The sequence below is a fragment of the Gorilla gorilla genome, chromosome 11 (genome assembly GCF_029281585.2).
Source record: "Gorilla gorilla gorilla isolate KB3781 chromosome 11, NHGRI_mGorGor1-v2.1_pri, whole genome shotgun sequence".
NCBI lineage: Eukaryota > Metazoa > Chordata > Mammalia > Primates > Hominidae > Gorilla > Gorilla gorilla.
The window spans coordinates 69,683,661-69,708,587 of NC_073235.2; the positions used below are offsets into that span (position 1 = coordinate 69,683,661).

The 24,927-nt window shown below is 36.5% G+C and overlaps 1 protein-coding gene across 2 annotated transcripts in view; it reads left to right on the forward strand.

Annotated features, from left to right (window-relative positions):
• Positions 1–24,927, forward strand: part of XIRP2 (xin actin binding repeat containing 2) — a 349,635-nt gene that overhangs the window by 299,953 nt on the left and 24,755 nt on the right. For both annotated transcript variants that reach the window (XM_055380256.1, XM_055380257.2), the window contains exons 3-4: positions 1,829–1,989; positions 8,003–8,137. In XM_055380256.1, coding sequence (XP_055236231.1) covers positions 1,829–1,989; positions 8,003–8,137 — 296 coding nt within the window. The remainder of the gene's footprint in view (positions 1–1,828; positions 1,990–8,002; positions 8,138–24,927) is intronic.

The following is a 24,927-nucleotide window of genomic DNA, read 5'->3' on the forward strand; positions in this document are numbered from 1 at the left end:
AGCACAGTTGAATGTAAACTGAATTCATCTGTGCAGATAGATAATCCACAGGGAAAAATAAAGAGCTTTTCCTCAGCATGTGAAAGTCTTTCAGTGATTTGTGGGAATCTCTTTTTATCAGAATCAAGTGGAGGAGTCTTTTGTATGGCTATGAGGTTTTGGATGACAGGTGAATTTCAAAGATAGCTGGCATTTGTCATAAACATAATCAACGTTGTACAATCAGCATTCATATAGTACAATGTCTTATTCCTTTATACTTTGTATCTTTTTGATAGTATGTTAAGTATTTTTACTATTTTAATTACAATATATGAAAGTGTTTACTGAATAAGAAGTCTCTATGGAAAACCAAATACTCTAGGAAGGTGTCAAAATGAAAATGATTTTTAATTTTTTCTAGGCCACAGAAATTGTTCTCAACTGCTGTTGTGTACATAAATCTTGAAGATGCTAATAGAAAAAGCAAGCAATTCAATAAGATGGTTCAACATGGGGACTCAGAGTTGAGGGAGGAGAGAGGAAGAACAGGGCAGAGAGGGAACAGCTTGGCTGTCTTTTACTAGAGGTTATTTGGCCTTGGTTGATAGTGATTAAATTATAACAACCCAAATAAGAAACTACTACAAAGAGCCCTACCCTGTAAGCCCCAGAAACTACCAGCCCTAAGAGTGAAAGCAGGAGATGCATGAATGAGTGATGCATATACATAAACTCATATACAAAAGCACATGTATACATACCTATATCATGCCCTTGAAATGATTTTGGAATCAAAACCATCTAAGAGTGAATAGTAAACCATCAAGCAGAAGGATGACAACAAAGATCACTAGATTAAATAAGAAAAACTAGTTTTGAGATCAGTTCTGGCATACGTAAGCTAAATAGCTGTGGAGAATCACATAACAATGGAGGGTCCTTATGTTCCTTTCACATAAGGAAACATTCAGGCATATGTTTTCTTCTGCCTAAAAGGAGTTGATTAGATTGGGTTAGGTTCGATGATCTCTAAGATCATTCTGTTTCTAACAACTGCTATTCTGTGATTGTGCAATCAGTCTTTCACACTGCTTCCAGATATGTAATTCCTCCTACCCTGCCTTTTTGCCAAGTAGATGGCTTCATGGGTAAATATCAGGCTCTCTGAAATGGGTGCCTGACAAAGCTGTTTCTAATGATACTATTACTTCTTTCTTATGTAATGCATGCCCCTAAGAAGAAAAGAAAAAAAAATCCACAGCCTATAATATTCACAATATTTGCATATTTTAGCTGGACATATCTCCTTAAAGGTTGAGGGGTGAGGAGAGAAGAAAGGAGCAACTCTTAGACTTGTTAAAGATTTTGTCAAACCATATTCAAATCTGCCGCTTATTAAAGGTGTGATCCTTGGAAAGTTTTTTAATAGGCGTGACTCTCATTTTCTTATATAAATTTTTAGAAAATAATATTACCTACCTTACAAGATTGTTAGAAAAGTAAACTTGAAAATGCACATAGAATTTAGCATAAATTCAAAACATAGTGCTTGAGGAATGTTAATTGTTATTATATATCTGTTACTAAGTATTTCTCATCACAATAATTGCAAGAGTGGGGAGGGATAGATTTTTGCTGTTTACCTAAGTTTATGCTGTTATACACACATTTTGTAACTTTGCTTGAAAGCTTGAAGGAGATGACCACGAGACATTGAAAATATTGTGAAATGCTACAGTCCATTTTACGAGATCAAGTATTTTAAATGCTTCACCATTTATAAGGTGATGCTGTTTTCTTCTTAAAGCTTAACACACATATCTAAGCATGCTCCGTTTGTTTTCAGCGACTGCTGGCCCTAATAAGCCTGAGAGTGGATTTGCAGAAGACAGTGCTGCTCGGGGCGAGGGTGTGTCAGACCTCCACGAAGTGGTCTCCCTGAAGGAGCGGATGGCGAGGTACCAGGCAGCTGTTTCCAGGGGTGACTGCCGCAGCTTCTCTGCTAATGTAAGCTGCTCCTAATGGTTTTGCACTAGGCAATGTGCTTACTGTCTGTCCCAATTCCCTCTTTATATTTGAAATGTAAGAATACTACTGGACAGGGGGCTAAAGTAGAAAGAGTACAAAAATAGTGTGTGAAATAAATCCAGACTATCTGAATTTAAGTTTCAACTGTGCTACTTATTACTTGTGTGAATCTGAACTACTATTTTTATTTATTTATTTATTTATTTATTTATTTATTTATTTATTTATTTGAGACGGAGTCTTGCTGTGTCATCCAGGCTGGAGTGCAATGGCACGATCTCGGCACCCTCCACCTCCTGGGTTCAAGTGATTCTCTTGCCTCAGCCTCCCAAGTAGCTGGGATTACAGAGCATGCCACCATGCTCTGCTAATTTTTGTATTTTTAGTAGAGACAGGGTTTCATCATGTTGGCCAGGATGGTATCGATCTCTTGACCTCGTGATCCGCCTGCAATAGCCTCCCAAAGTGCTGGGATTACAGGCATGAGCCACTGTGCCCAGCCCTAAACTACTATTTTAACTTCTCTCTGAGCTTCAGTTTCCTTGACTGAAAAATGGGGATCATCATTTACCACACAGAGTCTTGGTGAGGAATCAAAGAGATAATTCATGTGTAAGCCATAAGGCGCTGTATAAATGTGTTATTATTATCATCATTAGCACTTAACCTGTAGATATTCTCCTCAGGAAGGTCGGGAATTAATTTCAAATTTTAATAACGTGGGTTTGCATGCCACCCTCCTTGGTCTCATATATGGTTCATTGAAATTCACTGGCAGTATAATTTCTTTGGCTTTTCTCGTTTCTCTGTATGCACTAAATCCATTAGGAAAGGTTTAATCAACATAAAAATGAGAGAGATTAGCAATGTAGACACTCTGCTAAACCAATTATGATTATAGGAAACTGCAGGATTCAGTAAGACCACCAGTTTTTAGAGCCAATGCATTATAAAGTCATATTCGAAAGAATTTTGGGGTTCTGTATTCTGTGGCCTTCAACTTAATGGAATATAAGAATGTTCTTTTATAATTATAATCTCCAAATTAGCCTAGTTGTATATGAGAGAGAGAGACAGAGAAAGAGAGAGAGAGAAAAGCCAAAAAAGGTGGTGTATTAAAATAGCTACACTTAACATGCTTCTTTACAAATTATTTAGAGACAAGGCTGACTGTGCCAAACTCATTTAAAAAATGCAATTCTAGATGACATTTAGGTTTTCACATAGTCATTAAAATACATTTTAGACACAGCTTAGATTTGGAATAAATGTGCAGAAGTGACATAAGTATCTAGATCACTTCCAAAATAAACAGTGGCACTATAGTACCTCCTGCCAGTCTTCTTCGATGGCACCCCCTGCTGGATCATTGAGGAACTTATTCGTGTTCTAAATAAGAGAAATGATTCACGAGGAAACAGTTGATTTTGAAAACGCCTAAAGACTGGTTATTTAGTAAACAATATTTGATTTAGGAAGATTGATCTTGCCAGGTACTAAGAGAATACACATTAAAAAAGTGGTATCAAGGCATGATATATATTTATAATGTATTTAAAAAGGGAATGTTTACATTGGACACATAGGGAAACTAAATGATCCCATTATTTAATACAAAATCAAAAACTTTAGGGCTAATCTCAAAATGTCTACATATAAAGAATTTAGTAATCTTCTCTTCCCTGCAAATTTTATAGACAAGAAAAGCAAGAGAAAGTTACTTATAGATTATAAAATTAGGTAGTGAGGAGGCCAAGCTAGATTCCTAGTCTCTTGACTCTTGTGCTCTTCTAACTGAATTCAACTTCTTCCTCTTCCCTAAATGAGAAAGTATTTTTGGCCCCCAAAATACATATTATAGTATATGGTTTGGCCCTAAGCAAATATTGTGAGAAAGAAGAGCACATATATTATCTCAGCAGAATCCTGGTAAATATCTAAAGCAAAGCAAAATAATTGTTTATTTAATCATGTGCATGAAATGCTTGTTCAAGCCACCCCCCCCCCCCCCACTGCACACACACACACACACACACACACACACATACCAAAAAAATCATGGAAACTGCCTGTGACTAAATCTGTATCTCCACAATTAACCCAAAATTTTAAGTGCAAAATCTGGAAGTCACAGAATCAGACCCAAACTGAATCTACTATATCTCAATCATATTTACACATGTAAAGACAATATATTTTCCTTGTCTTAGACTCAATCAGACGGCATTTGGTTGTATCTAAATGAAAGTTATACCCATGAAACAGTGGTGGTCTATAGAAGCCCCCTAAAAGAGAGGGAGAAGTAACACTTGTTGAGCAATGAATTAAAATGCCAGATTCATTTTCAAGTCTGTGCAATTTTATTCCCTTTACCTTTTTTAATACTCACAATAAATCTGTGAGAAAAATATTTCTATGCCCAGTTTATAAGAAAGAAAACCAAGTTCAAGAGCTGTAGCCCAAGGTTTTAATTGTCAGGGCTGGAATTAGAAGCACTGTCTGCCCAACTCCCAAAATTATGTTATTTCTGTTATGCCCTATAAACCAAGAACAGTTTTTTTGTAAAAAGAACTTGAGGACTGTGTAATATATTTACCTAGATGTAACTGCTAGGTGTTCAAATTAGCATATTATTATCAGCACACCCATTAGATTCCAAACCTTATTGCTGAGCCAAATAATAAGAAACACAGAATAATAATAAACATAAAAAGTTTCAACACAAAGCAATTTCAGTTATGGGGTCAATGATAACAACATTCATTAGCTGGGATATTTAGAGCATGACACTATATAAGGTAAAGTCACAGGAACGGTCCCCACCTGAACAAGGAAGCATTACTCCCGGTTATGACCACAGACTGCTTCTTGGGAAGGTCCTGCCATCTCACATGTGTAAACTTTCATCTACCCGCGAGTGGAACAAGGAAACCTTAGCACCACCACTGAACCATATTTCAGAAGATTTGTCTCACTTGGGTGAATGAGCAGCTGCAGTAGCATAATGATAGTACCAGGGGTAGCAGGAATGGTATTAGTACTACTATTAAAAATAATCCCCGGTGGCTCATGCCTGTAATCCTAGCACTTTGGGAGGCTGAGGTGGGTGGATCACCTGAGGTCAGCAGTTCAAGACCAGTCTGGCCAACATGATGAAACCCCATGTCTACTAAAATACAAAACAGAAAGAAAGAAAGAAAGAAAGAAAAAGAAAGAAAGAAAGAAAGAAAGAAAGAAAGAAAGAAAGAAAGAAAGAAAGAAAGAAAGAAGGAAGGAAGGAAGGAAAGAGAAAGAGAAAGAAGGAAAGAAAGAGAAAGAAGGAAGGAAGGAAAGAGAGAGAGAGAGAGGGAGGGAGGAAGGAAGGAAGGAAGGAAGGAAGGAAGGAAGGAAGGAAGGAAGGAAGGAAGGAAAGAGAGAGAGAAAGAGAGGGAGGGAGGGAGGAAGGAAGGAAGGAAGGAAGGAAAGAGAGAGAGAGAAAGAGAGGGAGGGAGGGAGGAAGGAAGGAAGGAAGGAAGGAAGGAAGGAAGGAAGATAGCCAAGCATGATGGCGGGTGCCAGTAATCCCAGCTACTCAGGAGGCTGAGACGGGAGAATCACTTGAACCCAGGAAATAGTGGTTGCAGTGAGCCGAGATCGTGCTGCTGCACTCCAGCCTGGACGGCTGAGTGAGACTCCATCTCAAAAAAAAAAAAAAAATCAACTGTATGAATTTTTGCATGTGTAATGTAGTCTGTTTCTAAAGCGCAGGAAAGTAATGGGTATATCTGTTTTGTTTTGTTTTTTTGAGACGGAGTCTTGCTCTGCTGCTCAGGCTGGAGTGCAGTGGCACAATCTCGGCTCACTGCAACCTCTGCCTCCTCAGTTCAGGCAAATCTCCTGCCTCAGCCTCCCAAATAGCTGGAATTACAGGCATGCGCCACCATGCCCGGCTAATTTTTGTATTTTTTTAGTAGAGACGGGGTTTCCCCATGTTGGCCAGGCTGGTCTCGAACTCCTGACCTTGTGATCCACCCACCTTGACCTCCCAAAGTGCTAGGATTACAGGCATGAGACACCACACCAGGCTGGTATATCCGTTTTTTAATCCATTTTATAGATGAGAGGCAACCTGTCCAGTATAAGAATTGATCTTTTTGTGAAAATGCATTTACCAGGAGAGCATCCGGTCATAAGCATAATACTAAGGCTTGCCAGATTAATTTGCACATGATTGGGACATCAGAATAGTTGTTTGAAACAGCAAGGTTCTTCTTAATAATTACCTTAATGTCTATAATTTAATACTTATAGATTATCTATATATAATTTATCCAGGAAAGACACTTATATAAATTAAATGGCAGAAGGGATAAAATAAATATTGTGGCCTTAATTCATCCTTCCCCTTTTTCACTGTATCTTAAATTTCAAAAGGGGTGCTGTACATTTTTCTGACCTTAACATACATCAACTAGAAGTAATTGATTAAGATTTGCATTTAAAGTTTGTTGCAGAATTTGATACAATATATACCTAGTTCATAGAAGAGCACAATCATCTCTTCTCAAAGGGCCACCACACATATTCTGAAATATTTGATAGTCCACATAAATGAGGAAACGTTATTAACTTAGTAGAGCAACAACTTGAGTATTTGCTAGTAATTTAGATAATCCTAATATTAGTCTATAATATTCTGGAGTATGGGAAACCCAAACCCCAAGATAGGCACTACATTTTTAATATCTATTTGAAAGACTACTTATTTGGTTAAAGATCCAGGACCCCCAAAGTCCCCAGTCCATGGTATAGAAACCTCTCAGCTCCTGGGTCCCCAGTTACTTTCGAGGTCTTAAGGCTTTAAGGGTTATGTCAGGACTGGGTCAGACCTCAGGAGACCTGCTCTGATTTGAAGTGTTGCCAAGTCTTCCAGTTGCAAGCAGACCTAGAATCTTCCTGGAGGAGGGAAGGCTGGCATGGGGCCTGTTTGCTTGAGAGTTATCCCATCTGGGCTTGAGTGCCTGCTGGGCTCTGGAGTGTGCTGAATCATCAAAACCAATGCGCCTGAGCTACTTCTGCACTTCCCAAAGGGACATAGGTCTCACAGGACTACTCAGGTGCTTTTCAAATTGCTTCCAATGATACCTATCGAAATTAGTTTTCTCATTTGTGAAATGACAGTGATAGATTAGAACCCTTCTAATGTTAAAGCCCCCTGATTCTGACATGCCAGTGCTCAGAGCTGATGCCTGGGGTGTGCTAATCCTGGAGTAGTGTAGCTGCTGGTTTTCTGCCTGTTCTTTGAGGACAGTAATGAAGACAGACAGATGTAGATTGAAATTCCAGTGCCAGCACTTCTGTTCTAGCTGTGAGAACGTAATAACTGTCTTACTTCTCTAAGTCTCAATTTCCTTATTTTAAAACGTGGGTAATAGGTGTCCATATCTCACAGAATGACATATTCTGTCATTTAATACATACAAAATCACATAAGTAGTCTCATTATTCATATTAATATTTTTACATAAGGAATATTCTGAGGCTATTTTGTTCATCCTTAATAATTTTAAATTTTTGGAGTAAAAATGATTTTAAAATTATTCTTAATAACATGTTCCCTATATAGATGTTTGGGATTTTAATGACAACTTTATTGAGGGTTAAAATTGAGTCCATTATTTTATACCCACTAGTCTGTATATTACAGGAGAAATACCGTGCAATCTAATAGGTCTTATCTGCAGACATCAAAATTTATCTGAGATTAGAAGAATTACCTCAATACTTTGAAAATTCTTCTGACTTTATATCAAAAGACTGATAAATGAGAAAACAACCCAGAGAGAATATATTTATTAAGGTTTTTGTTAAAGACATACTGAAATAATGGTGTATGTGAATATCTTTTTAAGATACTGTCTATCAATAAATGTCAACTATTTTTAAAATAGCTTCAGAATCCCATCCTGCACAGCTGTAAAGCTGAATTTTCCTTTTTCTTAAATCATCCTAGATGATGGAAGAATCAGAAATGTGCACAGTGCCTGGTGGTTTGGCCAAGGTGAAGAAACAATTTGAGGACGAAATTACTTCTTCCCGTAATACCTTTGCTCAATACCAATATCAACATCAGAACAGATCTGAGCAGGTAATACTACTACAGGTGATGGGTAAATCAGGCGTGGTTGAAATGCTCTCATTTTGGTGCCAATGTAGAAATCTCCTTTCTTTAGTGATACATTTATTTTCATTACTCATTAACAAACACTGTAGCTTTGAAATGTTCTAGAAAATCATCTTTAAAGCATATATATGTATTTATTTACTTACTTGAAGCATTTTTGCCAAATTTCTAGAGACTGTGCTGGAATATTCTACCTCTCATCTTCTAATGTTTCAGACATAAATGAAAATTAAATAGTCTGGGTTAGACAACAGGTAAATTGAACTGTTGAGAGCAATGTTTATACTGAGCCTCTGCTTCTAGGTTATAATTCATAATAAACTAGCTGCTGGTTGTTTGCATAGATTAAGTTGGAAGCATTATTCAGCTGTTTATTGTGGTGGGGAGTTTTCCGTTTTCTTTAAAATCCTCAAACATTGAATAGTAGAGCCCAGATGTTACATAAAACCACATAATATGACCTCCAAATGTTATCTTATATAAATTTTTTTCCCATTTCATTGATTTCATTATTTCATTATTATATATCACAAAATACTGTCATGAGATTTAGTGATTTTTGAATGTGAGAATCTTAGTAATAAAACTCATCAGACTGAAAAATGTTAATAGTGATTACACTGTAAACAGGTGTACTTAGGCCCATGTTTTCCATGAGGAAGGAGGCAACTGAGGTATTTCTTAAATTTTGTAGTGAGAAATGAAGTGGATGTATTTTTTTTTAATCTCCGGGACATATAGAGTTGCCTAAATTTTTTTAAATGAAGCAATTGCGTGCTATGTGTGGCAGGGGATGAGGCGGCATATCAGGTAGAATGATTAAAAATCTCATATGTGAAAGATTATTTGTTTCCTTTTTCTGGCTCTGGTTGCAAAGTTAAAAATGTACAATATAGGTGGCTCAATAAATTTATGGCAAGATTTCTTTTTAATATTACCTAAAGGAAACTTAATATAAATAAGAAATTAAGATTAAGATACTTGTGATCTAATACATAACTGTTGCAATGTAGGAGTCTTTGAGTGTAGATGTGTGTGTTTAAACTGGTCAACAATACAAAATATTACTATCATTAATAGTTTAAATAACAAATTCTACATCGAAATATCAGTAATGAATTTATAGATCCTTCACTTTGAAGGGAAGCAGTGGGGACTATGGACTATGGGGCTTGTGGATCTGGATATACACACCACCTCTGCTACTTTTCAGGGTTACACAGACCCAGGGCCACCTTCATGGATGTGTGACCTGTGCAGTTGCACAGGGTCCTGTACTCCAGGCACTTTGTTTAACACTCTTCTGTCTCCATTTTAAAATTCTCAACAACTTTTGAACAAGGGACTCTACGTTTTCATTTTACACTGGGTCTGGCATACTATGTAACCAGTACTGCACAGACCAAATTCATAACCCCCTCAATCTTCAGTTTCTGATGAGTAGGATGGAAAAACTGTTGAGTGATTTGCCTATCTCATTAGGTTACTATGGAGGTTTAATGTGACAAAGAGCAATTTATGTGAAAATATTTCCATATCTGTGAAACTTGATATTGGTTAAGACTCTTTAATACTGCAAAAGACAGAAAACCCCCCAAAAATGGCCTAAACCAAAAGAAATATTACAGGTTTACAAAAAATAGTCTTGTGGAAGGGAGATTTGATGTAAGCTCCAGTGGAGTACCAGAGCTGGCTTGTATCAGCTCTCCAGTTATTAAATTTTGGGGAGTTTTGGAAACCAGACACCATCTTGCTAACAGCTTGAAATCAGCCATAGTGAGAATATTTACACCAGGAAAATTGGCAAATGCAACAAATCCTTCCTTCCTTCCTTTCTTTTTTTTTCCTTCTTTCAATAACACTGTCAAATATGTATCACCTTACCATTGATGTAGGGGCTTAAAGTATGGTCCTAGCAAAGTGGCTAAGATCACAGATATTGGAGCTAGGTCATTTGGGTTCAAATTCCTGCTCCTTTATTTATTAACTGTTTGACATTAGACAAGTCTCTTAACATCTTTGTCTCTCAGTTTCCCTAATTATAAAGTCAGTAGTATGACAGTATCCACCCCATGGGTTTGTTTAGAAGAATAAATGATTTAGTATTTGTGAAGTGCTTAACACATTGCCTGGTCCATTGTAAGCTCCACACAAACATTTGTTCAAACAGTAAACAAAGTATCACCTTTATCAGATTTCTTCTTAACCTCTCAGAATCACTTCCACTGGGTTGGCCCCATTCTCATCCAAGTGTCCCCCAGGTTGTAGCAAAAGGAGTGCAGAGAAAGTAAGAATCATTTTCCCAGAAGTCCCAAGAAAAAGGCTTATAGCATCTTGTTGGCTCTGAATGGAATATACATGCTCCTTACATATCTAATTGCTGTAGCAAGAGGATGCTGATTGGCTTAGACTTCTGTACCTTGTTTCCCTAAATGGAAGTTCTCAGCATATGGTTTTCAATGAAGAATATATGCTGGGTAAAAACAAAATCAAACAAAAATATATATCTACTATACGCTCCTTGCAAATGTAGTTTATTATTATAATATATGTAGTCCCTGCTCTGCTAATGTGTATGAAAGTAATAAAAATCATGCCCTAGAATTCTGAATATTTGCATGAATCTGGAGCTGTAGTGACTTCTCTAAACTTCAGTTTCATTATCTACTTTTAATAATGTTAATAATATCCAATAATTCCATGAGGAATGAATAAGCTAAGCCATAATGCAAGGCAATATAAATACAATATAAAAGAAACACAGGTAAGAATAAACTAGTAAACACCATTTGTTGAATGAAGACTGTATGCAGGAGTCTGTAGGAAAGTAAAAGAAAAAGTCATTTGTGGCCAGGTGCGGTGGCTCATGCCTGTAATCCCAGCAGTTTGGGAGGCCGAGGTGGGCAGATCACCTGAATCCGAGACCAGCTTGACCAACATGGAGAAACCCCATCTCTACTAAAAATATAAAATTAGCCAGGCGTGGTGGCGTATGCCTGTAATCCCAGCTACTGGGAGGCTGAGGCAGAATAGCTTGAGCCCGGGAGGTGAAGATTGCGGTGAGCCGAGATGGCGCCATTGCACTCCAGCCTGGGCAACAAGAGCGAAACTCCGTCTCAAAAAAAAAAAAAAAAAAAGGAAAAAGTCATTTGTGTCTTATTTTAAATGGCCTTAATTTGTAATCCTTATTGGAAAATTGAGATAAATGTCAAATTTGGCTATAGCAGGGAAAATGTAGAAAAACTATGTCTTAGATAGTCAAACTTTTAATGCTATCTAAGTGCATTCTAAAAATCACTTCTTTTATCAGCAGGGATTTTGGACAAGATGTTTGCTGGTAAACACAGGTGGTTAATTCTGTCTTTACCTAAGATGTTGTCAATTCTGATAGTGTTTTCAATCTCTTTGCTGTTGAAAGTCCTTGAGATTTATTTCCCTGCTATTTGCCCCTGGCCAAAAAATATTTAATTTTTTGACATATAGTAATTAATATTAATTTGGAAATCAAGTTTAATTAGAGTTAAAAGAAAGAACATTTGTTCTGGATTTCTGACAATATTTAATGCCACAATTAGTAATAACTTAATAAGGTATAATAATAAAGTCCAATCTGTCTGTTTGCTTCCTAATGTATTGAAGTCAGATGTTTCAGGGTAATTAGCTGACTATTTGGTAACAGTTTGTCTGGGAGATCAGCAATTGGCCTAAACAAATTTTGATAATTAATCTATCTCTGAGATTAAAGATCCCTTCTTTTGCTAATGGATTAGACTGTTTTACATCTAATGGAAGGGCAATTCTGAAATAGAAAAAAGGGGTGCACAATATAAGAACATTTATTTATGCCAGACATTTTAAACTTAGGATGATGTCCCATGTATGTATTCTAGACTTGCCATGCTTTTATAGTTCTGCCTGTTAAACAGTTAGCCATATTCCTGCTAGCCTGCAGAGTATGCCTATGAAAATTAGGAAAAGGAGCCACTCTGGGTCTCTGAAGGAGAGAGTTAGGTGGTGGGAAGGGTTGAGCTTCTTCAAAGAATAGGTTGGGGAACCTTTATTAGGTTGCCTTTGCAGTTAATACTAGCCATTTTTAACATTACCCATTTCGATTTTGTTTTTCAAAACAACCATTAATGCTTCCAGTAGATATAAATTAAAACCAACCCTCTTTAAGGGATTATAAATCACTCAGCATATCTCCTGTTTTTGTTTTAGGATTGAGTTCTCAGTGTTTTATGCTAGTGAAAATCAGTAGGCCCTCAATGCTAGAATGAAAAGGACAACTTGAGAGGGGTGTCTTTTTATCCACTCACTGTAACAGTCTCCATTTGGGAAAAACATTCTAAATAATCTATCTACTCAACTTTAAAAGAGTATCTCTAGATATGCTGGAACAGATATTAGAATACATTTGCTATTGATGTAAAATTGCCATTGCCTCTCTCCTGAGTTAATTTTCACTTGCCCACTCTATGGTTTCTGTGTGGTTATTTTTAGGACTATCTTCTCCTTTTTTTTTTCTTTTTCCTTATTTATCAGCTGTGTTAAGATATAATTTGCATACCATAACTTTCACCCATTTTATGAATACAGATCAATGATTGTTTAGAATATTTACAGAGTTGTGCAGGGTCACCACAATCTAATTTTAAAACATTCTCATCCTTCCAGAAAGAAACATTGTACCTATTAGCAGTCTAGGACTTTCTTTGTGGCCACATTCTCACACTTAGGATTTGACTTTCATCTTCTTAAGTGAATTTCTTTTTCCTTTTCTTTCCTCCATATTTATGCAGTACTGAGGAGCTCTTTGTGGATTATTTTGTGAAGCCCCAGAAGCTTCTTCTTTCCTCAAGGTGCTTTTTTTTTCCTAAGTAGCATAAGTAGGAAAGAGCAGATGGAGCTCCAAAAATTTTGGAAGTAATCAGTGCAATCCAGTGCTGAGGTATTTGCTTTCATGTGAAATTGCTGCACTGAATCTGTATCAAGAAGAAAAAGCATTCCTGACCTTTGCCCTGCCACTAACTCTGATGCGCTGAGTGACAGTATATATCTTTCCTCATATATCTGCTATTGCAAAAATTAAAATGTAAATGCTAGGATTCTGTAAGATTATGCGGATTTGGAACAATCTCTAGACAATGTTAGGTCAATAAAAAACATTTTTGACAGCTTGTGACAGATATAATCTGACTACTGTGTGTTTTAGGCTCTTTAAAGGTGACCTATAATTATTTTCCAGCAAACTAAATATATTTTTATCAGCTAAATGTCCACATTGCAAAGCATTTCTCATCTAAGTGCTTTAAACCTGCCTATAGCTCCCTGCCACGTACGTAATTCTTCAAGGTCATAGATTGCTATTAACAGCACCAACCTAACCTAGATCTCTATCAACATAAAAGGTTGTGACCAAGAATGCATCTTGTATTGTCTTTTAATTATGAGCACTATTTTAAAGTGACTCTTATAACTTAAAGTACCAGCACTCAAAATGAGGCAATCTGGAGTAGTAATTGGGGCTGCTGGCTCTAGAGTCAGAGAGACTGGGTTATAATCCCCTGAGTGACCCATCTATTTTAATCCACTTTGTGCTGCTATGACAGAATACCAGAGACTGGTTAATTTGTTATAAAAAAGAAATTTGTCAGCTTTCATTCCTGGAGGATGAACAGTCCAATGTCAAGGTGCTGGCATCTTGTTAAGGACCTTCTTGCTATGTCATAATGTGGCAGAAAGTGAGAGGGTCTGAAGGAGCAAGAACAAGAAGGGGGAACTCACTCTCCCTCCTATCATAATGACACTAGTTCATTCATGAGGTGGTGCCCTCATGACTAACTACCTCTTAGAGTTCTCACCTCCCAATACTATCACAAAGGCAAATACATTTTTTGATATTTTGAGACAGGGTCTTGCTCTGTTGCCCAGGTGGTAGTGCAGTGGTGCGATCTCAGCTCACTGTAACCCCCACCTCCCAGGCTCAAGCAATACTCGCATCTCAGCCTCCTGAGTAGTTGGGACCACAGGCATATGCCACCATGCCCAGCTAATTTTTGTTTTTGTTTTTTTTGTTGTTGTTTTTAAGAGATGGGGTTTCACCATTTTTCTCAGACTGGTCTCAAACTCCTGAGCTCAAGTGATCTACTGACTTGGCCTCCCAAAGTGCTGGAATTACAGTCATGAGCCACTGTGCCCAGGCTGGCAATTACATTTCAACATGAATTTTGAAGGGGATAAATCTTCAAACCATAGCACCATTTAATTTCTTCTAAAATAATAACAGGTCATTTTAAGAATAAAATGTCCATATAAATCTTTTAGTATATTGCCTAGCATATATTAATTGATTAATAAACCCCAGCTATTATCATTAAAAATATTGACCCTTAAGCCAAGAGGGGACATAATCAAGTGGCAATTATTCTCAAAATAGCATATGATTCACAAATGTATATATAAAAAGACAAAGAAGGATTATCATGTTCTGTGCCTCACACCTTGGCTTTCTTTTCCGTTCTTTAGCCCTGGGAGATAATAGTTTTTTAGGAGCTCCATTATCCAAAGATTAGCTTGAAATGAGCATACCTGTACGTGTTTTGAGCATATGTCATTGTGGAGTAATCAATAACTCTAGTGCGTGTTTTAAAAATTATAATAGCAAGTCTTCTTTTGAAGAAAAAGTGTTTAACCCCAACTATAATAAATGACAAGATAAGGTGGACCAAGAAAGAAATATGCTTCAAACACTCTATATAGGTACATTGGAGCCTCACAATAAATACAAATTTGTTTTCTTAAGTGGGAACAAATAAATAGCATAGCATTGCTTTTGAAGACTGCTTTATTTATAGTATAGTGGCAAGATACTACTGAGAGGAAAACAATATAATTAATATACAAATTGAATTAGGTAGGAGAGGAAAAGCTATGCTGTTTGAATAGAAGAGAAAAAGAGGAAGAGTTGAAGGGATGTTGATTTTTTTCAATGCTTACAAGTGTGAGTGTTGCGTATGTGGTTTCTCAGCACGTTTTAGTTGATGTATGGAAGGGAAAGAAAAGGTAGAGGAAAAATCTACCTTGTAACATTTTCTGGTTTGTGCAGTTGGAACAATGAAGGTCAGTATATTTCTATAACGGTCTTAATAGAATAAAGCCAGTGTCTGATCAACATGCTCAGAAATAAGGACCCTTATTTGCCAGAGAACTGTTGCTTTTTATTCGACACAGGTGATGGAATCACATAGACCTTTCTGCAGATAGGCCAGCAAATACTCATGAACCTTCCACAGGCTGAGTGATCATAGCAGGGTCTCAGCTTGATCTCAAGAAAACAAAGAACAAAAACAGCACAAACATTGTTCTCAAGAGGCATGTAAATAAGGCTCATAGACAAATTAGATTCAGCAGTCTTACTCTGGTAAAAATTAAAATTCTCATAACAAATCTTTCACTGAATTTTTCCTTCCAAATCTAGGCCCTTTAATCTGTTTATCCTCTACAGCTCTTTCTTCGTGCCTATGGCTGAGTGGGCTTTGATGATGAAAAGAACACAATAAGATTAACTTTTTAATGCTGAAGCGGAATTGGAAGACCAAGAGTTTGCTAAATAGAGCAAAATAGCCTCAACCAGTTATCATCAGTAATATTCATACAGCCAGATCTGCACGAGCTGGTTGATGCAGAATTCAGTTGAGTGAAATTATCTATTAATGGGATGTCTCAGTTCCTGACTATGCCATACAGCAAATCAGCTTTGCTCTATACTAGTAATTCGGTTTTCCTTTCAATTCTGCAAGAAGTGGAAATGCAAATGCAGATCCCACTGGGGGTTTAGAGATACATATTTCAGGAATTGACTTTTTTTCACTACTCTTGCATTCAAAATTATCTTTGCCATGCTCATAATTGCCCATTTTATTACCACTTTTCAAAACTGTGTCCATGGCGCTGCTTCCTTGCCATTTTGCAGCTGGTTTTCTCCTACTACTCAATCTGTGTCTCTTCTCTTCCTACCCACATCCACCTTCCCTGTAGCTCTGTAGATTGTGGCAGGATCCCATACTCTTTTTTGTAGAAATTGAATCAACAGAATTATATTCTGTGAAGAAGATTCTTGCTCAAGTTGTGAAGTAAATTAACTGCATTTAGAACTGCCTAGACCAACTGTGTGGAAAACAAAAGCAAAAACACAAAGCAACCACACGAGAACTTGCACTTCTCAAGATGAAAGATAGAAAAGCCTTTTCTTCAAGCCCCAACAAACCATTCATTTTTCCCTTGCCCTCATAAAAGCCTGCATGAGACTGATCTCTCTAAAATGCACCCCACACTCTTCACAAAGCCCTACTCCCCACTCTACCCAGGCTTCTTTGGGTTATGCTACAGGGATGTAGTGGTAGCAAGTTTCGATGAGTCCTCTGTCTATAGGTTCCCACATCTCTCTGGGCCTGAAGCAGGGCATCTTTTCCAAGCTTCCAAAACATCACCTCCTACCCCTATCATGACTCTACAAAGATATGGAATCAAATCATCCTCCTTGTTCAGCTGGGGCATGGAATCCCAGTGGGAACTCTGAGCATTTAAGCCCTCTTTATGCTGGGTTATACACTGGAAATCCCCAGGCAGCCCAGGTAATTGATTTAATTGTTCTGGAGAATGATCAAGGAGCAGGGGGATTTGATAGCTCTCTAGGTGATTCTAATGTACAGCAATGACTATGACAGTACAAACATAAGGCAGGATTTGCTACCCCAGGGTTGACCTCTCCCTTCTTGATTTCTGATCTGAGGCTTATTGCGTGCACACGTCATTCTGTTCACACTCTGATAGCAGGGACCTTCTTCTTATGTTGACATTTCTCTTGAGATAACTACTGCAGTCAAAAAATAGAAAAGGAGACTGTAAAGAATCCAGAGAAAGCAAAGGCTTAAAGAAATCATGGTAAAAATAATAAATATTAGCCAGGCAAACAACCAATTTACTGATACTCTAATCCCAGGTAATTCCTTTGCTGGTGGTAGACTATATTGAAATAGTAGTCTCTGCATATATATGACATATTAGAATATTAAAAATAAACTAGCCTATAATCCCAGCACTTTGGGAGGCCAAAGTGGGAGGCCAAGGGGGGAGGATCATTTGAGGCCAGGAGTTAGAGACCAGCCTGGGCAACATAGCAAAACCCCATCTCTACAAAAGAAAAAATATTTTTTAATTAGCCAAGCATGGTGGCTGTGCTTGTAGTCCCAGCTACTCAGGAGGCTGAGGTGGAAGGATGACTTGAGCCCAGGTGTTCAAAGCCACAGGAAGCCATGATCACACCACTGCACTCCAGCCTGGGAGACAAAGTGAGACCCTGTCTCAAAAAAAATTTTCTAATAAAATAAATGATAGAATGATATAAATTAACTGAAGGAAAATATGTTAAAACATTAAAAGTAAACAAAACAATCAGAACAAAAATAAGGGAATTTTTTTAATTTATTAGATTGATACACCAATAATTAATTAAGACTGAAACTTTACTTCATTACAATTTTTTTTGCAATCTTTCATTAAAAATTTATTTTCATAGGGTGATGCAACCTATACATCTATCGTGTCTTGGGTTTGTATCTTTGATATTTCTGTACCAATAATACTGTTTCATGAAAGACAGAGCTTTACTTAATTATAAAGTGAAAAACCTTATTAAATAATGTAGTAAAACTGCCTATAGTCTTTTAGATCTTAACATAACTAAACCACTGTGTGGACTTTTCCTGGGATTGAAGGTGTGCCCATAAAATATAATCAGACTGTCTTCTGTGTTCTACTAACATGAATCACATTACATTATAGCCACACACTATAACTCTCAACCTCTGCTAGTCCCAAATGAAGCCGATGGTGGTTGCTAACTGTCTGCTGAGGCATGATCATAAAGTTTCAGTCACAGTCCCTTTGCAACTTGTAAGGAGCCATTTCAGCTTCTTTCTGCAGAACCTATTGGTATATGAGTTATACTGCTAATGCATAGAGGGATTCACTCCTCCCTCCCCTATGGGAACGTGGTAGGCCATTCCAGTACAACATCATAAAGGGAAACTCATTCCCAATCCACACTGTGAAGACACAGGCAGACATTCTACCTGTGTCTTTTGCAGAACACCTTCTTGGGGAAATGGTGCAGTCTGTACAGTGTGTCCATTCAGCTGGGTTCTTTTACTTTGCTGAAAAAAACTAAGTACACTAATCTTCCTGGTGACTTGGCAGGTGGTTAGAAACATTAACATGTAGAGGGTGCCCTGGCCTTTTTTCTCAGGAAGTCAGAGCCTCAGTGGATAGCGCAGATATCCATTAGTAAGACTGAGTTGCAAGCACAGATCCAATTGCTTTTAAAAAAACCTTCATTGGTTTCTTTTCTCTCTACGATTCATTTTACTTATTTTCCAAAATAGGATTTGTAGGAACAGCATTTACCCCAATTATTCAAGCACCAATACCACAACTTTTCTTCTTAATAGTATCATGGGCCTTCTGTTTCTATAAACCTATTTGTTCCTATAGAACCTATTTTCAATTTCATTTAGAAAAGAAATGTACGCTTACAGATACATCCTTCACTCTTTTAAAGTAAAATAAATTGGGGTTGCTTTGGGGAAGAAGGAGTGCTGCTCTTCTCATCACAAGGCCTTGAGTTGTTGAGGAAGTAGCACCTAGACCCTTTCCCCCAAAGACAAAAGGTCACAGCAAGAGTTTCCTCCATACTTAATTAGGTGATCTCAAAAAGTATTTGATGTTAATAAAGATGTAAAATACAGATCTTTTGACATAATGGAATTTTATATTTTCTTTGATCAGAGGGAGTGTACATCTAGGGAAAGTTGAAATAGAAGAGACATTTTGCTATTGCCCCTTCTATCTGAAGGCTCATATTAGCTTAACAATATAAAAACAGATCTTTTTGTATAATTATATAAAATAGAATTCTCAAGTGTTTAGACAATATATTCTAATATGCTAATTAAATTTACTCTATTTTCAAATTGCTATAATGAAATGGCAAGCCCCGAAATTTTAACTTCTTAGATTTTGCTAGTTTGTCAGTATCAAGGAAAGATATAACAACAAAAGAAATCATTAATGTTATAGACTCATTATGCTTGTAGAACTTAGTGAAATCTGCAAAATGCTTTTTCCACATAGTTACTTTTATGAAAATGGATGCTTTTTGTTAGTACTTGACAGAAGATATAATTAGCTCTTTCTGCTTCTTCTGGGTCTGTATTTCTCAAAATAAACCCATCTTCATGGGTCTTTGAAAATGATTGGATTGAGTCAAGCTTCTCTATTCTTTTTGATGTTCATTTAGTTATTAATTTGCATAATTACAAACAAATTATCATGCTAAAAAAACTGGAAGAACACAAGGCTTGAGAAAAGTAAGAGACATTAAGAAGTTCTGTTCCTAGAGCCATGCTGTTGTAGACGTATGTTAGGGTAACTTCATTTTTGCCTAGCTTCTTCACAGAGCTTAACAACACAGAATAAGGAATAAGGTTACATCTTCTGCTAGGAGCTTTTTCTTGGACTTGTTCTTTTTCCTTTGCTCCTGGGTATCTACTTAGGCATGGAAAGGAGGAAACTGTTCACCTCTTCAGGAATGAGTGGAGGCCACTTCATTTCTCACTCTTTGAGAAGGACAGTACACCTTATGTACCTACCACTAGATGGATACCAGATGGGGAGCCAAGAGCTCAGTCAAACTTGCTTACCCTTGGGTGAATATCAGTGCCCTCTAGGGATATTGGTACAACATTCTGTAGCATTTGAAATTTATTCTTTTTCCTCAGAGTACAAATTACAATAATCTAATAGCAATTCAACGTATAGCAGTGTTTAAAAACATTGGGAGAGATTGTTGGAACTTCAATGAAGTCAGTACTTTAGGCTGGGGTTCATTTTGTGAAACTTTTACCATAAACACTTTGTATCATCATTCTAACACTGTAAACAAATAACCCCCACCATCATAGTTTCTTTTTTGTTGTTGTTTTTGAGATCAAGAAAGAAGTTTTCATTTCTTCCCTGAATTCCTTTTCCTTCCCTTCCTCAAAATGTGGGCCTTTCATTTCTACACAAGGGATTATGATAATACGAAATAGTATCATTAAGTCTATATGCTAAGTACCTCACAAATGCATGTTGAATGCATCACTTATTGACTTTAGGTGTTAAAAATATTAATTCAAAATATCTTGTTGATGGGATTCTAGTTAGTATACTATATTCATGATATATCTTTGATATTTTAAAAACTTGCATAGCATTCTTCCCTAAACCACTTTCACTGGTTAAATTCATTTGAAATCAACATGTAGAATGCTACCACGGAAGAGCCTTAAAGAAATTTGACATTATTCAACTGTAAAGGGCCTTGTACTTTACTTTTGCTGAGACTTAACAACACTTGATCAAAGGTAGCCCTTCCTGTCTCCTTCAGTGCTCCCTCAGCCTCTGTCCCAGCAGTTTACCAGCGAAGATACTGAGACTGAAATTAGTTAAGACTTATTTACGTGATTTCTTACTTGAACCAGTAATGAATTTTGGCCATAGCCCAACAGTCCTACCACGCCAATCTCTTACAACCAACTCCCCTAGTTGCTCGTATATACATTCATTAGTGCAATTACAAATTATTACCTTTTCAGTTTTCCTCATTTTCCTTATTTTAAAGAAAACACAAGTTATCATTTTTTGTCATAATTAATAATTGCTCTGTGATGCCATGTCTGTGCAGATAACCTTGCAATGCTTAGATCCAAGCCAGATCTGTTTTATTAATTTTCTTCCTTCTTATTTGGATTTTATATAAGGATTTAAAATGTCATCTCTCCCAGTGAAAAGGACTGATGGCCATAAAGACTCAGAGGGACACTGAAAGAGGGAGGGAGGTCTGTATAATTCAGTATAACAGCAACTCTTTATGATACCCTTAACAGGAAAACTGCACTGTCTCAAAGTCTTCCTACATGTCCTTGTAACGTCTCATGGAACATACATTACCAAAAAATAAGCCCAAATCAGTTTTTTTAGTAAGATTTGGATAGTGCTTTCTACTATGTTATGTATTGTCAAAAATGAGTGGCACCCCTTTTCTTGTGCTTTTAACTGGTTTCCATTTGGTTAAGAAGATCTCAGTGTTCATAAATAATATTTCTTAGGAAGGCTAATGGACAGTTTTCTTTTTTTTTTACATCAAAACCATTTTCTATTCTACCACCCAATGAGGTCGAACCAGCCACCACTAACAGAAACTGCAAATACCATACACTCACTCTCCTAGCTTTCCTAATGTCTAGGATCCAGGTGTGCAGAAAAGACTATACTGATCACCTCCATCTCGGGCTTTGCATAAGAGGTTAGTGACATGAGAAGCAGAGACCATAGACAATCAATTTTGGTAATGGCTGGTGGCAGGAGATTACTCCAATTTCAAGAAATTTATAAGTATTTCAGAAGCAACATCCAGTACACACTATTGATAGCATTGTCAGTGAATGTGTCTGGGGCCGGTGGCAGCAACCAGAGTAAGTTTACCAGATGTCTCTGCAACTATATTCTGTACTGTTACTGGATACAAACCCTCCTAGTCTTATTCTCCAGTTTCCTGGAGATTTCTTGAGATACACTCTCCACCCCTGCCACCCAATGCCTCTTCAATAAATTCCGTTTTCTGTTTAAATCAGTCAGACTCCAATGCTTGAAACTGGGAGCTGTGACTGATATAAAGATAAATTATCTACAAATCTTAATGTTTTTTACTGTCAAAATGGGAATCATACAACAGTATCTTTTAGGCAAAGAAGAATCGTGGAAAGAATTGTGTAATAGATTAAATCATTATAAACTGACTGTTCACTAGGTATGAGTTCATGAAAGACGAAGTGTAAATAAATTGGATAGGTGATCACAGACCCGCTCTCTGGCTATATCTCTACAGAATATTTCCACGTGTCAGGAGCCAGAATGGTTTGGAAGTGTCACAATACATACAGGCTCCTTTTTCCTTCTCTCTTTGAGTAACCCCCTAAATCTACACCTTCTCTGGTGGAGAAAAAAAAATGTACATATTGGGAGATTTGCTTCTTCTTTAGTTTCTGGACTTAATTCTACAATGAAATTCTCTGGTAAAATTCATTGATGTAGCTGAACTCTAGTTTTACTCAGTCTTTTGGAGGGCCTTGCTTACTACCAAATCCTGAATTACTAGGAAAATGTCTGACACAAGTGTACAATAAATATTTGTTAAGTAAAGATACCAAACACTTTGGTATTTGTAGCACTGGTGAGCCAGGTTTTTAAAAATATACTAACTTATTTCTTCTTCACAACAACCTTCTGAGATAGGCAGTATTATTATTTGGTTTTTTGAACAAGAAATGGATGCATGAGAGGTCTAAGTAACTTTTCCAAGAAAAGTGAGCAAATGTGATACTAACCCAGGAAGGCTGACTCTAGAGGCTGGGCCTTAGATTTATTTACTTTTCTAAGGAGCTGATAATCATTAGGCACCCACCATATGTCAGGCACGAAAGATTCAATTATGTGTATGACATTATTTTGCACTCAAGGAGCTCACTCTATTAGAGAGACAGATCGAGAACAAATATTACAAGTGCAATGTGTCCAATTCTATGATAGAAAATATAAATGAGGCTCATTGGAACCCCAGGAAGTTGTGATAAAATTTAGTTCAGGTGAAAGATGATTAAGAAAGACATCTGATGAGGGAGAATGCTTCAGCTGAAACTTGAAATAATTTTTCATGCCTATAGAATGCATTCTAGGCAAAGGGACAATTTGTGTAAAAGGTAAAACAGCATGATATATTTGTGAGTGTAGTGAGGAATAATTGAGGCATAAAGCTGGAGATTTTGGCAAAGGCCAGATAATAAACAAAATTTTATGTCATGTTAAAGAATTTTTACTTTCTTCTGAGGCAATCAAGAGCCATTGAAGCAATTTAAACAGGAGAGTAAGATGAATAGGTATGTCTTTAACACAGATTATTCTGGCTGTATAAGATTGATACAAAGCAGGTTAAGGTGAGATGGAAGAAGATAAATTAGGAGACTACTGAAATAGTCCAGATTAAATATATGAGGACTTAAATGGGCCTGAAGTTCTAGGGTAAAGAGGGCACAGACTCAAGGGTCATTTAAATAACAATAGATAGCATTGGTAGGACATAGAAATCAGTTGGATATTGGTGAGGAAGGGATGGTAATCAAGAGGTAGAGTTCTGTTTCTTGATTTTGGTTGGTATTAGTTAGCATAGGACACATGTTACCTCTGTTTTTCTTTTTCCTTAGAATATTTTATTTTTTTTGTAAACTTTTTATCTGTAATTTCATTTCCCTATAAGACTCTAAGTTTCAGCCTTTTGTTGGACATTTATGTTTATTTATATCCTAGTGTCTCTGGTTTTAAGATTATTTGTGTCTATGTTGGATTGAAATATTATATACCTATATATCTTTAATATACATCTACATAAAACTTCTGAAATGCATTCTTTATTGTGAATTGAATGTCTTTATGTAAGCTGCATTTTTAGTTTGTCAAATAAATATTGTTATTTATATGACTAATATGTTTGACGACTCAGTTGAGAGTGCATCTTTTATATGTTCTTTTTATGAATCTTCAGCATTTTGGGCCTCTGGAATATAGCTCTATAAATAATACTTTTAGAGCAGGAGAAGACAGTCAGAGTTCTAGCAGCTAAAACTAGCATTGCTTATTCAGAATCCTCCCTTTTTTGACAGCAAAATTTTGTACTTTTAAGCCAATTATTTTCTTTATTAAAAATGATTCTTTGCTCTTTCTAGCTAAATATTACCAAAGCATAATCGTTTTGAGTCAAAGAAGAGTTAAAATTAATGGAATGATAACACTTCTCTCAGAAATTTATGCAATAAATCTGCATGATTTATGCTCTGGTATATATTTGGCATTCTTGTTTCAAGGGAATTTCAAGCTAACTGAGCCTTTTTATATCATTAATTATATATATATTTACATATATTGCATAGATAGAGATATGATCACAGAAATGTATTAAACAATACTGACAATGCCTAGCCCAATGCCGTTGAGATAACCAATGTTCAATAACTGTTGTTTGAATAAATAAATGCATGAGTGAAGCTCTACAAGGTCACTCTTGTTTAAAAATTTAGTGCTTTCAAAGAAAAAAGTCACTACATTAAAATGTTTTGAGTGTTTTAACATTATCAGTTTAAGAGCTAATAATCCAACTAGCATACTCCCATAACTTTAGGCAGAGTTACTATTGAATTAAGTAAAACTGGAGCCTTTACTTCTGAGTATATTGAGTCACACAAAGAATTAGGACTTGGAATTGCCTTAACTCTTCTTTTCCCTTAATGTTATTTTCCTATTTTTATAAATAAAAAATGAGGATAACTAATTGTCTTTCAGCGTCATCATAAATATCTCAACATAGTTATTCACTGTCATAGTAATTCTGCCCAATGCATCCCACTACAGTTTCTATATGATCCTTGACAACATGTCAAATCCATTAACTCAGTGAATAACAATTCACAAAACAACATAGAAACGAGTTTGTTTAGCATCATGAGTATCTTTTTCTTTTCCTATGTTGAAAGAATCCTTACCTCTGTGTATGTGTTTGCTCTCTTTGTACACAGATTTTTTATTTTAGATTCAGGAGGGTACAT